Source organism: Crocodylus porosus, unplaced genomic scaffold (assembly GCF_001723895.1).
Source record: "Crocodylus porosus isolate Cpor-Errol unplaced genomic scaffold, CroPor_comp1, whole genome shotgun sequence".
In the NCBI taxonomy this organism is placed as follows: Eukaryota; Metazoa; Chordata; order Crocodylia; family Crocodylidae; genus Crocodylus; species Crocodylus porosus.
Genome location: NW_017728886.1, coordinates 244,675,310 through 244,691,947, shown reverse-complemented (window position 1 = coordinate 244,691,947; position 16,638 = coordinate 244,675,310). Strand labels below are relative to the sequence as shown.

At 42.5% G+C, this 16,638-nt stretch overlaps 1 protein-coding gene across 1 annotated transcript in view; it reads left to right on the top strand.

The window, feature by feature from the left end:
- The first annotated feature begins 3,720 nt into the window (after positions 1-3,720).
- LOC109317324 (CUB and sushi domain-containing protein 3-like) overlaps positions 3,721-16,638 on the top strand; it is a 250,480-nt gene continuing 237,562 nt past the window's right edge. Inside the window, exon 1 of the mRNA XM_019545967.1 lies at positions 3,721-3,810. Within this exon, the coding sequence (XP_019401512.1) occupies positions 3,721-3,810 (90 nt within the window). The remainder of the gene's footprint in view (positions 3,811-16,638) is intronic.

Sequence of the window (16,638 nt, the reverse complement as noted above, 5' to 3'; positions counted from 1 at the left end):
TTTCACAATGTGCCTAGACCACTGCCCACAACAAAAATACAATGCAAAATTTCTCTCTGTAATAACTTCTAGCTCAACAGTTTTATATGGAAATATATCTTTTCTCTATGCCTTTTTATTTTGGAAATAATACACAGTATTATAAACTGTTGACCTGTTACTGAGATATGATGTGTTTATATCATGGACTGACTTAAATTCAAATTGATATTATACATAGTATAAATTAAAACTTGATTATTATGTCAGGGATGCCAGTGGCATTTGTGAACTATAAAAGGACCACTTAATAATGAAAATAAAAAGTAAATATGCTGAAGAGGGAGAAATAATCCAGCTTTCCTGGTAGTTTTCCTTCCTCAAATCAAGCCTTTCTTTGGGTTCTGATTTACTACTACTACTTCATGTATTGTGTGCTACCCAGTAGGAGATACCTTTCTAATCAAAATTTGCAGTAATTTTAATGTCTAATTCATACCACATTAATGCTGCACAAGATGGAAGTATCTCAAGAATGGCTCACTTTTTCCTCAGGGTACCAAATTGCTCTTCAGCACTCCTGTGACAGATATTCCATAGACTCTCAATTGTATTGATGATTTGAAAAGGAGCTGATTGCTAATATTCCTATTCCTTGGCAGATGCAACATGTTACAGAAACAGTCACAGGAGAAAGAAAGATGTATTTGTGTATTGTAATAACCTAGGCAGAATGGAGAGAAAAGTGAAAAATAAAATCATGTATATAATAAGCACATTCATTCTCTGATAAATGATCTTCCCTTGTGTACCCAATTATATGAATCATGTTATCCTATATTTGTCAGATCAGTTGCTCTTCTCAGAGATTTCACTGGTGTCTGTGTGTGTAAAATATATAGTTGCTGTAGACTGTCTCACATCCCCCAGTTTGTCAGTCAGTAATATGTTTCTTTGGATGGGATTGTATTTTTCCAGGTAAACAGAATTATCAGTCAGCTCTTTTGAGTTGGGAGGGTGAGCTGAAAAAGAAGACAGCCCCCACATCAGCACGAGAAGCATGATTTTAGATTTCAAGATTTCTTGTTTGTCCAGACACTGATTGGGTTGAGTTGTGAGGGAGAGGGTGTTAAATGCCCTGATACTATACAAAAATGGGTAACGTTTGGCTTCCCTAACCAATCCTGATATTCAAATTTATTACTAAGCTGACAATGGGATTCTAACAGACTTCACATGTAAGGGAAGAAATGGAGAAACATAGGTTTAAAACTTCCTCTTCACCCAACAGGGAAAATGGCAGTCAGTGAAGGTACTGACTTGAAATCACTTAAAAAAGAAAAAGTCATCCTTACCCTAATGAATTATTCTGACTTAGTAGGCTTCTCCAGGTCTGACAGCTAAAACACAGGACAAGAGCATAAGGTATCTTCAGCAATTCTAGAGGCTGCTCTTGACTGGGTAATCCTTAATACTTTCACAAACTCCTACATCAGTGAATTGGCAACTATAGCAGGTGAAGCTTTCCTCTCTTGTCCTTAGTGCCTAGAATGAGCCCCATGCAGTGTTGTGGAAAAGGAGAGAAGAAAGGGAAGGGACTCATCAGGTAGAAGGTCTGACTTTTTTGTGATCAGAACTCCTGAGGGAGGCAATTTCCTTGCCATCCTGCTCAGACACTCAGATGTCATTGGCTTTTTTGGTTAAGTGATTCCATGATTCTTCTCAGATGTGTCAGGTGGCCACAAAAGTAGCTTACACCATTATGGCCTTGGAAAGGACGAGCAGGTTCATTTCTGAACACTTCATTATTTTCTTCTTAGAAAAACTTAGAGGGGATGCTGGATGATTCTTCATCCTAGGCATCACAGAGTGGAGTCTTGCAAACTGTTCCTGTTCAAAGGATGTGGCAGACATTGGGGAAGATGAGGTAACAGGGGATTCTATTGTCTCCATCGTGTAAATCAGACTATATTCTGTCTCTTTCCATCCAAATAAATCAAACTAAAATTAGTCAATAAACAAGCAAACAAATAAGCAGATAAATAACTTAGGTACAATGCTGGAGTTGCATTTTTCTGGGAGGAGAAAAAAAGTAAACTGCACACAAACTTTGTATGATTAAAAACCTGAATTTACTGATTATTTGTCTTTTAAATGTAGTTAGGAGTCACAATGACAAATTGAAACAACCATGCATACTGTGTGGTGAAAAATCTTATTAATGGAAAACCAACAAAACTGCAATGCCATCAGCAAGCTAAACACAATGATTCTATTGGCAGGAAACTGAACTTCTGAAGCATAAGAAAACAATTTAATTTAAAATCAACGTACCAAAATCACTGTCTTCAAGAATTTAAGCATGTATAGTGTCCTTGACATTTCCTGCTGTTAGACACTGCAAATTCTTTAAATCAACAAGCCACACTAAGCTGCAGAGCAACTTTAAAAAATTGCTACCATTAAAATAGTTTAAATTGTATGTCATGTATAAGCTAAGGGTTATACCTGAAAAGTATTTCTCTTTGTGATCAGATGCTAAGTTGTTTATTGAGAACCATGGAAAAATTCCTTTTCCACACCTCAAATCCCTCACTTTAAAGCAACAAATAAATCATTAATGCTGATTTATGTTTTGGATATTGTCAGCAATGAATTTAAACAAGATTGAAGAGAAAACTATAAAATGCATGTAGGGCTGCCTCCATCCTTGTTACAACCTTGTTATATATCAGAGTAATGTCAAAATGTGTTTTTCAGTAACACCTTGGGAAGCTGAAATATTGAGTTGGCATCACTGGCATCACAGATGATGTAATTTTGGTGCATTACCATAATTTCAGGAGTATATTTCTTTGTGATTTTTTTAAAGATAAAAGGCCTGGTAATTCCTCCATAAGGACATGGTTGTCAGAGTAAAAGCATATAAAACAACAGGAATAGCTATGTAGGTACTAAAACGTGTAAGATTTTTTTTTCACGGCATCTCAAATGCAGAAATCTTCATTCCTTATGCATACCACTAGAATTTATAGCATACACCTTCTAAGTAGGATAATATTTGAAGATAAAACAGCTTAATACTTTTCCAGGTGTTTTGAAGCACAGGTGTTATTTGGCACATAGAGCAAGGGATTAGGATTTAGAAGACTTTGGTTCTTTTCCCAGCCTTGCAACTGAACTGCTAGGTGACCTTGGCCAAGTCATTTTGCTCCACTATGCCTACATTTATCCTTTCAATAATTGAGGCAGCTTACGCTAATGTTAAAACATGAGGGGAGGGTGTTGCCCATCTTTTCATATGCTAATCTAGTTCAGGGTTTAGCAACATCTAGTTTGCGAAGTCACTGGATCTGGCCTGCAGAGCCACATGGCTTCAGTTTTGCTTTGGTGGCAGGGGGTTTTGTTTCCATTTCCATTGGGATGGGCAATAAGGAGCTGCACCAGGGCCAGGTGTTGGTGGGTTTATGGTTGTGCCTGGACCAGGGCCAGACAGAAAGTAGCTATGCCTGTACCGCGGATGTTGGCAGGGAGAAGTGTCATCAGGGAAAAGCTGCTGGGTCAGAACCCTGGACCACCTCAGACCCAAGCCAGATCAGTTCAGCCACCCACTTCAAAAAGTTGCCAGTTTCTGGCTTAAGTACCTGCATGCGAAGTGAGAGACATAGGTTAAGTTCCTTCCTCAGAGAAAGAGAAGTCAAACCTTTTCTCATAGTCATGTCTGCCACTGTGCAGACAAAAATGCACATGAATGATACTTCTGTTGAGCCACCCATCAGAGGATGGGCTGTTCTGATGCAGTTTCAGCTTCTGGATGGTCTTCAAGGGCAGGTATGTATAGAGTGCATTGAGGTAGTCATGGCTTGAGATGGCAAGGCATGGATGATGATGGCCAGATAGATGTCTAAAAGAAAGGGTCACAGCTTTCTCACCAGATAGAGGTGGTGAAAGGCATTCCTAAAAGCATTCATTGCTGCCTGGGGATCTGGATGCAGCAGAAGATCCAGGAGCGCTGCAAATCTGAGTGACAAAAAAAAGGCTGAATCCCATCAGTGACAGGTGTCACTACTCAGTCTGGTTTCTGGATCTTGATCAGGCAATGGTGGATGCCTAGATGCTTAGGTTATGGCAATTCTGGCCATGGACAGAAGTGGAACTGCACAAAATTAAAGAATTTACATGTCAAACAGGGAGGTACTTAGTGTTTTTTGAGGTACTGTGTGGGATAGAGGGCCAAAGAGTAGGTACTTATTGAATCCTAGTTTTTGATTTAGACAACTAATTCTGCCTAAGTTCCACTTTGTGCCTTTGTTTTTAAATCCATTGAACCTCTGACTTTTCTTTTGCTTTTTACTTTAAATTGATAGTTTGGAAAAGTAGGGTACAGAAATAACTCACTGAAGCCTGTTCTTCCAAACGTTCATGTACACAAGTTTCTTTACTCAAGTGAGTACTTCACTGCGTTCAATGGGATAACACATATGTAAAATTAACCTCCTCTATCATTGTTTTAAAAACCACTTTCTAAGCTTGCTCTATAACTGCAGGTAATTCCCCTCCCTGCCCCCCAACCCCTGTGAGCCAGCTTTTATTTTCTTTGTTTTGTTTTCCTCAAATCACCATTTTTAATTCAGTGTTACCAAAAATGAGCCCTTTCTTCAACCCTAATTATAACTGAATCCAACTTTTATGATAAGTATCCACTACTGCAAATGGTGCAAAACTCTTAGATATTATTTTTTCCTGTGCAAAATTAAAGTGGATTAACTTAACTAGACTGGGAAAAGCACTAGAAAAATATATTGGGGAGAATGGTATAGCTTTGCATAAAGGCTGAAGTAAATTGCTTGATCTCTACTTCATAGTTTCTATGTCGTTTGTAGGTGGCAATTTCTATGTGGGTAATTAAAGAAATCTTGAAGATAAATTATCCTCAAACACTGACAAGTGACAGGTGATCTAGGGAGCAAAGCATGGAAATTCTGAGTTACTTTTCAAGCCTTTGTCATTGATTTATGGTGTGGGTTGGGGCAGGGAGATCTCATGTTTATGCTTCAGTTTCTCCTTCTGTGAAATGAATATAACAATATTTTATCTAATTTACAGCTTTATTGTGAAGCTTACATTATTATTTATAAAGACTATGAAAACATCAAATTTAAAGTTCTGTAGAAATGTACTCTACTATTAATGTTTAACCCAAAATTTAAGGCATTTTTTACATCACCACCACATCCCTAAATTAATATCTTAACATAATTAGTTTACATATTAGAACATTTACTCTGCTTACAATCTAGGAAATAAACGGTCTTATTCACATTAAAATACAAATTTCTGGCTGGTTTCAAATGTATAGTATAAGTTAAAATTATGCAAGTTTATAAGTCTATCTAGGGTAAAAGTCCATATTTCTATTTTTATTGCTAATTTATTTCTTCTGTATTAATGACTAAATTCCTGAGCACCTCCCATATAGTTTCATAGTTTCTAGGGTCGGAAGGGACCTGAGCAGATCATCCCTTTGCCATGGCAGGAAAGAATACTGGGGTCAAACTTCCCCATTGAATTCATTGGGATTCATCACTTTTAGTCTTTGCAGTATCAGGGAAATCATTTATTTATTGATGACAACTAATAACAGGACAAACCACTTAAGATAGCCAATGACATTAGCTGTTTGCCAGATCTCACTGATTTCAGTATTAAAGGCAATGATTAAGTTGATTTAGAGCGTGAAGGTTAATTCCGGCAAGAACAGTCTGTATCCAGGTGTCCACACAAGCATTAAGGCTTTTCACTTTGTTGCTGAGAACTTGTGCTCAGTGCATGCCCAGTTTTGTACCTCACTGGCCACGTCTATATGAGATGTTTACTATGGAGTTGCCTAAGTAAATCCACAGTAGTCTCAGCATCTACACATGTGGCCCTATTAGACTGCAGGAAACTCACAGGTCAGTACTTGTAAGTACAAGCAGTATCCTGTGTCGGAGCTCTTCAGTGCACAGCAGTGCATGTATAGATGCTGACAGAGCTGGCGGTGACACAAGGGTGCTTCAGTGTTGGGTCTATCTGCCAGCTAGCCCTACACTGGAGCAACGTTGTGCCCCAGCCAGTCCCTCTGCAGCACACTGAGCTGGGTTGGAGCAGTCCTGGGCTGGTAGGCTGACCCCCCTGGTATCTCCTGCTTTTCTGACCCAGCTCAACATGCTGCAGTCCTGGGTGCATGTGCAAACATGGCACTCGGGAGCAACAAACTCTGGCGCCATATGCACTGGAGTTTATTGTTCTATGCTAGTAGCACAAGTAGATGCACCTACTAAGACTCTTTATTTTGCTACTGAGAATACCGTACTCTAAAATTAGCTGCTGATAACACTATTGTCAGCACTCAAGATGGACTAGAAGGATTAACCACCCACCCCATATGCCGGGTAATTTTCTAAACCTGCATATGTAATTTAGGGTGTTTCTTAAAATTATTAACATAGTTTAAGGATTTATGTTGAGATTTCCAAAAGGCCTTTGATCTCGTATCCCAGAATGTCCTCATGAGAAAATTGGAGGATTGTGGGCTTAACTCCAAGACAGTCACATGGCTGAAAAACTGGCTCTAGGATAGGACCCAGAGAGTTGTAGTGAACGGATCTGTGTCATCCTGGTGAGAAGTGGGCAGCAGTGTTCCACAGGGGTCAGTGCTTGGTCTAGTACTTTTGAACATCTTTATTAACGATTTGGATGTAGGGCTGAAGATCTCACTGGCCAAGTCTGTGGATGACACCAAGTTATGGGGAAGCGTGGTTATGCTTGAAGATAGGCTACAATTACAGACAGACCTAGACAGCCTAGCAAGTTGGGTGGATCTGCACGTGATGAAGTTCAGTACAGACAAATGTAAAATGCTCCACCTCGGGACGAGCAACTCCCAACCCACCTACAGGCTTGGCAGCACCAAACTGACTAGCACCATAGATGAAAGGGACTTGGGGGTAATAATAGACCACAGTATGAGTATGAGCTGGCAGTGCAATGCTGTAGCCAGTAGGGCAAATAATACTCTGGCATGCATCAATTGATTCATCTCCAGCAAAACCAAGCAGGTGATTCTTCCACTCTACTCACCATTGGTGAGATCACATTCCTGCCTCCAGTTCTGGGCAACGCACTTTAATAAGGGTATGAACAAGCTTCAGAGAGTCCAAAGAAGAGCCAGCCGTATGATCAGAGTTTTACACAGCAAGCCATACAAGGAAAGGCTGAGGTATCTAGGACTCTTCAACCTGAAGAAAAGGCTGAGGGGGGACCTGGTAGCAGCTTACTGCTACACTAGGGGAGTGCATCAAGGGCTCAGTGAGCTGTTCACCAGGGCACCCAAGGGGAAAACCAGGAGTAATGGCCACAAACTCCTGGAAGATCAATTTAGGCTCAACATTAGGAAAAACTTCTTCATATTCAAGGTGTCAAGACTGTGGAATAAGCTCCTTCCAGAGGTGGTGCAATCACCTACTCTGGAAATCTTCAAAAGGAGACTAGACAGTCACCTTGCTGGAGTCACCTGACCCCAGTTATCTTTGCTGCATGATGCAGGGGGCTGGACCCAATGATCTTCCAAGGTCCCTTTCAGCTTTACAATCTATGAATCTTTCTTTGACTGGGGATGTGGCATTATTTCAATGGCTTTAATTTTTGTCCTGTCAAGTTTCATGCCCTTGGTGGTGATGATATACCCTATAATAAAAGTCAGTTCAGCGATGCCCAGAATGCACTTTGCTCTATTCAATTAAAAATGTGTAGCTCTAGTAACATCCAACACTCCCTAAATCCTGCAATTATGTTCTTTGATGGAACCCCAGGTGATATTATTGATAGAGGTGTCTACAACAGGAATATCCTGTGTAACCATAAATCATGTGTATGGTTTTATGAGCCACCTCAAGAATGGAGGTGATACCAAAAGGTAGACACAGATATCTGTACTTTGCAAAGGGAGTATTAAGGGTACATAATTTAGAACTTTCCTCAGTGAGGTGTAGCTGCCAAAATCCTGAAGAGAAGAGGCATCCAAAAGTTGTGCATTTGCTATTGGGTCATAATATCTTCTCTACATGGCAATTTAAAATGTTTTCATTTGATACCCCTGTTGAGGTGCCTTGGATCTAGGCATATGCATAACTGGCCATTATTTTTCTCCACAGTAACTAAGGAGCTTACTCATTCTGTAGGTTCCTGGATTTTCTGTATCACTTGGAATTTTTCCATTTTTGCTAACTCTGCCTTGAGTCTATCACAGAGAGCAAAAGGCAGTTTTCTGCATGGATAAACAGCGTGAAGCACTTGCTTATTTATCTGAATTGTATGTTCACCTGGCAAGCAACATAACCCTTCAAAATAATCCTTATACTTTGACATGAGTGTCTCATATTCTAGTATTGTGACTTCTTGTACTGCAAGCTCATTCTTAACTAGATTCATTTTCTCACAAGTGCCAAAATTAGTGTCACCTCTCTTAGTGCCACAATGAGTGGGAGTTTGTATAATTTAGTTTTATATTGGATGCTAACAGGGCATTTTTCTTTCACTGGTGTATCTGTTCCTAAATATCCAGTTATTTTGATGTTTGTTGGACTCACTTTTGGTCTCAATTTTAATTTTCTATATTCATGTTCTGCTAAAATATTAGTCTGAGTTCCAGTGTCCAATTTAAATGAAAACATTATTCCTTGTACTTCCATTAGCAAAATCTAGTCCCTCTCCTTGCATGTACTGGTTCTACCACTTCTATATGCAGTTCCTTTGGTATATTTTCAACTGTATGCATCTGGCAAAATGGTTCCACATGTAACAGTTAAAACAGCTTTCCAAGTACAGTATGATCTTTGGCCCCATGTTGCCTTCCACACTTCATGCATATCAACCCTTTTGGTGTCTCTCCCTTAACATGCTTCATGTCTATGGAAAATTTCTGGGGTGGTTTCTTTTGGCCATGTGTTTTCTGGTCTACTCCATGCAGCCTTGGGTATATTCAGCTCTGCAGCCTGGGCCTTCAGTTTCTCCTGATCTGCACATTTGAAGTTTATTTTAGGGACAAGCTTTTACACTAGCTTTTTGTGCAAAATGGTGACTGCAATACAAAAATAATCCTGTCTCTAATTAGAGATTTTGTCAAGTTCCCAAAAGCATGGTCCCCACTTGTGACACCATGTAGAGGTGTCCAATTCAATAAACCTAGGAATACATGAATGAGAAAATTACGCAACAGGTTTTATTCTGGAGTAGTCTACAACCCCTTCAGAGTCTATGGCCAGGTGCAGACATTACATTTTTGCCCGTATAAGTGATTGGAAATGTGTCTATACCGGTAACAGAACAGAAGTTTGGTGCAGACAGACTGGTTTAAAAATGGTGGAACCCAATCTAAGATTTGTACTCCGCACCAAAGGGCAAAATGAGTGTTCTGTTCGCTACTGGTCTAAAGTACACTGCTTACAAAAAACTTCGTAATTTAGATCAGTTCAGATTTGGGCTTTTTGAATGTCTACCTAGCCTCAGTCTTTCTCTAACTAGCTTAACTGAGGGACCATGTCTAATGTCTGTAGTCTAAGTAAGGGAGCATCTTCACACTACAGCTGATGGGTGAGGGTTGACCCACCCCAGCCACTTTGCTAGTTATAACTATCATGGTCCTTCCTGTCACACCGAGGCCAAGGCGCACACCACTTCGAGGCCCAACAACTCGATACTAAAGCAGAACGGTGGCAGTGGAAGAAGGAGAAGGAGACCAACCCAGGGTCTGTGAATCCCACTTCCCCACACAACAACATGCTCCCACCGCTGAAGAGTGTGTGTATCCAGAATCGGGCTCCTCAGTGACCTGAGGACCCATACAACTTGAGGATGATGGATGTCATCCTCAATTCTGAGGGACTGCCGACAACAATGGCCCTACCTATCAAGCTGCTGGCCCTCACCATATGCCCTGTACTGGGGGCTGGGGAAGGCATGAGGCAATGGCAGCTCCGTATCCATCATGGAGCATATGGTAGGGTCTGAAGCCACTGCTGCATGCTTGGGATTGGAGGCAAAGCTGCTGCTGTGTGCTCTGGTCCAGAGCTGGAGCTGCGAACATCCTAGTAGCCCCCTTATGCCTCAGTCTGGATCTGTTGCTACCACAGCAGATTTTGTGCCCCAGTCTGGATCTATCTTGCAAGGAGCACTACAGTCTGGGTCTGGCGTTGGGCACAAGGTGAGTTTAACACCCCCGATATAAATGATGTTAATCCCATAAACAAAATTCTTGAAAGGATTCTTTAAAGAGCCCTGTACAGGACCGTGAACAAATGGTATCTTTAAAGATCATTTTGACATGGAAATGATATGCCAAACAGACTGATATTTGAATATTTGTTGTTCAAAGGTGGTGTGATATGCATGATAATGAAGGAGCACCTCATGCATGTCTTCCCATCGGTCACAGAAGCACATAACAAATGTAGTAATTTAATTACCATAGGCACGTTTGCATTTGAATGACTCCATTCCTATTTGTGTTGTATAACTGTTACTAGAGCTATAGATGTTTTTTCCCTTGTTGATTTCCCTGGTGGAGTGTGGGAGGGGAGGGGACATACGCATGGCGCGACCAGGAGGGACATCCTGGCTCCAGTGAAGTCAATAGATGTTTTGTCTCTGGCTTCAGTAAGGCCAGAATTTTATCGGAGGCTTTAACACTAGAATGCCTCTAACACGTTCTTCCCCAGCCTGCTTTGTCCAGATCTATTTAGTCCTCCCTCCCCTATAACTGGTTGTCATTTCACCTCATAAAGCTATCAGTGGGTTTGAACCTTATTCAGATTTATGTTCACAAAATAGCCTCAGTGTATGGCGTTCTTTTTAAACCTCTCTTAAAATAGTCATGTTTAATTCATTTTAGTTGACATATTGACATTCCCATTTGTGGCTGAATCTTAGCGAAATAATGATTAACAGTAATAGGAAATTATTGCACTATACTTTTCAGGCTAAAAAGACTCCTTTTTCCTACAAAATATTAAATGCAAAATGTAATAATGAATGATTATCTTGATTTGGCTATTTTTCTAAGGCTATATTAGTAAGGTTTATATCCATTTATTGCATAATTCCTTATTTTTAGAATCCAAATTCTGGAAATATACATTGCATTTTTATTTCCATTATTAAAAATGTGCTTTTGGGATACAGTATGACAGATGGCAATGACAAAAGTTATTGTGGGACATGTCTTCTGAATAGATTATTTCAATTGATATGGAGTGCAGAAGTCCTTTATAAATAGTAGCAACTGTCAAATGCAAACAGGGAAAAATAGATTTAGAGGAGAACATTTGATTTTTTATTTGCAATTGAAGGTGGAAAAAATTAGATTTCTAATTTACTTGCACTTGCTAAAATACTTGAATTTGTTATAGTTATAATTTGCTTTTTATTTTGCCTGTTAGATTAACAAAATAAAAGCTTAGAAATAAGTTACATACAAACCCTGTATACTTTTTTTGAGTATTTTACTGTAATTGTCTATATTTTCAGGGTGATTGTCATTCACTCTTTGAACAACCTTACAAATCAGAAAAATGGAGAGTTTCTATATATGCCATCAAAATCACTTTGCTAACATTTTAATGACCCAAAGATATCATGGAATTCTTTAGTAAATTGAAAGATGGCTTCCTTTTTTCCTATTTAAACCCTAAAGAAACATAGGAACTTTTAACTTCATTGAAATTATTAACTCCTGTTGTTAACTTCATTAATTGACCTTCTTTTCCAATTATTTAACCAGTTTTTATTTTTTTCCCCCAAGGTACGCCCTTTTAAGTGACCATATAACTAGCTTCTTAAAAACCCAATTAAATTAATTTAATCTGGCACACTTTATCTACAAATTTAGTAACTTTTTCAGCTTACAAGCTGAAATATTTGTGCACACAACTGAGGCTTCTGCACAGGCTCTGAGAAGATATGATGAGCCGTGCATAGATTTTCTGCCCCGAAATTAAAAGCAATTCTCATCAGCACCTAACTGCCAGAATCATGCATGGCTACATTTTGAGGGGCAGGGGAGTGAGGAGTGTTGAGGTAGGTAAGTATTAGGATTTCCAGGTTTCTGGAGTTTAAGGATACCTTAAGCGCCACTGTTACTCATTACATGATAGACCAATCCAGTCTGTTTAAAAGCAATGTAAAGTTTTACATTGATTTGAATGGGAGTTGCAACATAAGCAAAAATAAAAACCATAAGAGATTAATTCATTATTCTTGGTATTTTTACCCCTGTCCCTCCCATTTATTGTTATAATCTATAGGACATAATTACACATGCAGCCTTCTTGTTCCTAATATTTCCTATCCATAGATATTTGCTTTTTGTATTGCCTAGCAAAAATTGGAAACAAAACTAGTTAATAGAATTTCCATACTTTTAGCGCCACTTTCTTGTCTGAATGGAATTAAATCGTACATATTCATAACTTGGCACAAAGTGAAGTTACATACTTTTCCAAAGACCAATTTCTCCAGTTGGTGGTGTGGAAGAGAGGGAAGGCACCTTTTACAATTTGAAGATAGTAATGCCTTTGAAGATGATGGGTCAGATCCTCAGCTGGTGAAAGTTAGCATAGTTCCATTACCTATATTGCTTATCTGCTTTGAGAATGTAACTTTGGTTTAATTTAGTTCAAATGAAGGTCTGGAATTTTACAGTTAACCCCTCTCCCCCCACACTCCTTATAGAATATGATATATTATTGGTTTGAGAAGGACTCCCATGATCCAGGGACTATTTCCCCACCCAGTTACCACCTTGATCCCTGCCCCCCGCCAACATGCTGCTTCTTTTGCATGTTCTGGAGAGTGATTATCAGGATATATGTATCCTGATATATTTTGGTTTTGTTTATATGTATATCTCTGTATCTAAATATAGATATAGATATATATCTATATTAGATCTTTATATCTATATCCATAAATATAGTTATATATCTATGTAGCTATGTCTATAGATAAATATAACCAAAAATGTCATGTCACAAATGCGTGTGTATGTATAAAACTAACAACTTTTTAATACAACTAAAAAGCTGTGATCATGTTAGCTATAACATGATCAAAGTGTTTTAGTTCTATTGAAAAATTGTTAGTTGCAGCTTTTAATCCAGCCCAGCTGCATCCTACATCTTCTCAGCTCTCCTTTCTGCCTTGTACAGGATTCATATACATAGAACTTATGCACACTATGACAAAATCCCATTGACTTCAGAAGTGTAAAATTGTGACCATGAAGAATGCTTCAGTCCATACCTTTAGGCTGATTTTCCCTCTCCACTCCAAACAGTATGCATGAATGGAGGAAAAAGGAATGAGCAGTCTGGGGAGCAGGCAGGGATCAGGGAATAGCTGGCCCTCTGCTTTAGGAGCAGAGACAAGGAATGGAGTGGAGTAAGTGGTGGGGCAAAAACCCTGCCCACTCCCCAGTTCAAGGGCCCCCTGTCTGGAGCATGGGCAGGGAGTGGGAAGCAGCTACTCTATTTCCCTCCCAAACCATAATGGAGGAGGCATGTTTCCCCTGGGAGAAATTGAATACATACTACTAAGCTTTCAGTTAGGCTCCGGAGTGGTGAAAGACATGTGGGTGAAAGCCTGTTGCGCCCCTGAACCCAAAGCCCCCCAAAGACCCCCCCCCACCTGCAGAGCCCCCCGCCTAACCCCCAGCATAGCCGGAGGCAAGCGGGGCCCGTGGTGGGACGGGGTTAATCCCTCACTGAGTGGGAGGAGGCAGCTAAGTGGAGCTGGGCTGGGTCAAGCCCCGCCCAGGCCCCTCCTTTGCCCAGTTCCCCAGGGAGCCATACTACCAGAGCCAGGCGAACAGGCCGCACAAACAGGCACACTTGCCTGCCGGCGCATGAGTTAGCACAGAGTTCGTGCAGGAGGGTGCACGGGAGGGCCTGAGACCCTGCCTGCAAACCCCCCGGGGTAGACAGTCCCATCCGTAGCTAGCCTACCAGAGGCATGACATGGATGGACACGCGTTGCACCTTGAGGGTCCCCTTGGGTTCTGCAGCCCTCCCCTCTGGCACCTCAGAGACTGCCACCTGGACGGAGCCCATGGTTCCAAGCTCCAAGCAGACGGAGCCCCTGGCTCTTGGCTGCATGTACTGCCTGCCCCTTTTTCAGATTCTGGCAGCTGGGAGCATGGCCACCTCCCTGTGTGGGGTCTGCTCCCTTTTGGGGTCTCTGGCACGCCAGCTGGAGGAGCTCCAGGCCACAGTCCAGAGACTGCATGCCATCAGGGACTGTGAGCAGGAGATTGATTCCTACTGCCAGGCCCTTCTCCGCTGGGAGCCAGAGGGTAGACCACCATCTCCCTCCAGGACAAAGGAGGACTCTGGGACCTTCCACTCTGTCCAGTCAGGGGCATGGACCAAGGTGGTCAAGGGCCCTAAGGCCCACCGCACCAAGGCCCCTGGCCCACCATAGCTTAGCAACAGATACACACCTCTTCTGCTCAGACCCTGCTGAGTAGCCAGCTCCCACAGACAACACAGGCTCAACTGCAGCTACCGCTCCCGCTCTCCCCAAGACAAGACGTAAGGTGTTTGTTGTGGGAGACTCCATCCTGAGGGGGACTGAGGGGGAAATCTGCCGCTCTGACCCCTTAGCTCAGGAAATCTGCTGCTTCCTGGGGGCCCACATCCGGGACATTGCGGATAAGATCCCTAAGCTCCTCCAGCCCACAGACCACTATCCTATGCTCCTTATTCACATGGGCACCAATGACATGGCTCGGAGAGCTCCCAGCTGGGTCATAAGGCGCTACAGGGATTTGGGAGTGGCACTAAAGGGTCTGGGGGCACAGGTGGCGTTGTCGTCGGTCCTCCCAGTCTCGGGCTATGGGCTGAGGAGGGAGAGGAGGATCCACCTAGTCAACCAAAAACTGTGGCACTGGTGTCATTGGGAAAGCTTTGGCTTCCATGACCACAGCCCACTGTTTGGTGAGAGAGGCAGTGAGCTGCTGGGAAAAGGTGGCCTCCACCTCTCTCCCCTGGGGAGGAGGCTCTTCTCAGCCAGACTGGCTGACCTGCTCCACTGGGCTTTAAACTAAGCCCGTTGGGTGACGGGGGAACTACCGCCACTGCTGCCCTGCTGAGCCACTCTTGCAAAGCCAGCAGGCCAAGGCACTTAAGGGAGCCCACCCCTGCCCCAGCCCTGCCTGTACACAAATGTCAGGACCTTGGGGAATAAGCAGGAGGACCTCGTCCTCCTGCTCAATGCAAATAATTATGATGTGATAGGGATAATGGAGACCTGCTGGGACTCCACCCATGACTGGACCTCAGGTATACATGGCTGCACCCTGTACAGGAGGGATCGGGTAGATAAAAGGGGCGAGGGTGTAGCTCTGTATGTTAAGGAAAGCTACATGTCCCTGCAAGCTAATATTGGCAGCCAGGGTGGATGACTAGAGACCCTCTGGATTAAAATCCATGGGGAACATGGCACAGGGGACACAATGGTGGGAGTCTACTACAGACCTCCCACACAAAGTCCTGAGCTTGACCAGGAGTTCGCCCGGGAACTGGCTGAGGCTGCATGCTCCAGGACCATGGTTGTCATGGGTGACTTCAATTATGCGGACATTTCATAGGAGGATCACTCAGCAAAATCTGAGCAGTCACAGAGCTTCCTCTCATGCATGAATGACCTCTGCCTGCCTCACGAAGTCTGTGGGCCAACGAGAGGCAAAGTGCTGTTCGACCTGGTACTGGCTCCTGGGGATGACCTAATCAGCAACCTAGTGATCCATGGGAAGCTGGGTGACAGTGACCATGAGCTGATCACCTTCACCATGCACTGTAAAGCTGGCAAGTCAGTCAGCAACACAGAAGTCCTTGACTTCAGGAAAGCTGACTTTGACAAGCTTAGGAGGCTTGTCAGTCAGGCCCTAAGGGACTATGACCTGAGGGAGAGGGGAGTTCAAGAAGAGTGGTTGCTCCTCAAGGGAGCGATCCTCAATGCACAAGTTAAGTCTATTCCATCTCAGAGGAAAGGCAGCAAGAGGGCAAAGCAGCCCCCCTGACTCTCCATGGACCTAGCAGACCTCCTGAGGCTAAAAAGGAAGGCCACAAAGGATGGAGGACAGGATTCACCCCCAAGGAGGATTATTCTGCATTGGTCCATCCTGCAGGGAGCAAACCAGGAAAGCCAATGCTGCAACTGAACTCCAACTAGCTTCGAGCATCAAGGACAATAAAAAGTCTTTTTTCAGATATGTGGGGAGCCGGAGGAAAAGCAAGGACAACATTGGACCCCTGGTGAACCAGATGGGGCAACAGACAACTGATGCCCAGGAAAAAGCCAATCCATTAAATGGGTACTTTGTGTCACTCTTTCATCAGTCCCATGGGATGCCCATGCCTGCTATGGGACAGGGAGGTCTGAGTGAGGGAGATCCCTGCCCTCCATTAATGCTGACCTCGTGAAGGAACATCTTGAGAAACTGGATACCTTCAAGTCAGCTGGCCCTGACAGTCTACACCCCAGGGTACTCAAGGAGCTGGTGAGCATCGTAGCCAGCCCCTGGCACGGATTTTTGAAAACTCCTAGTGCTCTGGTGTAGTGCCC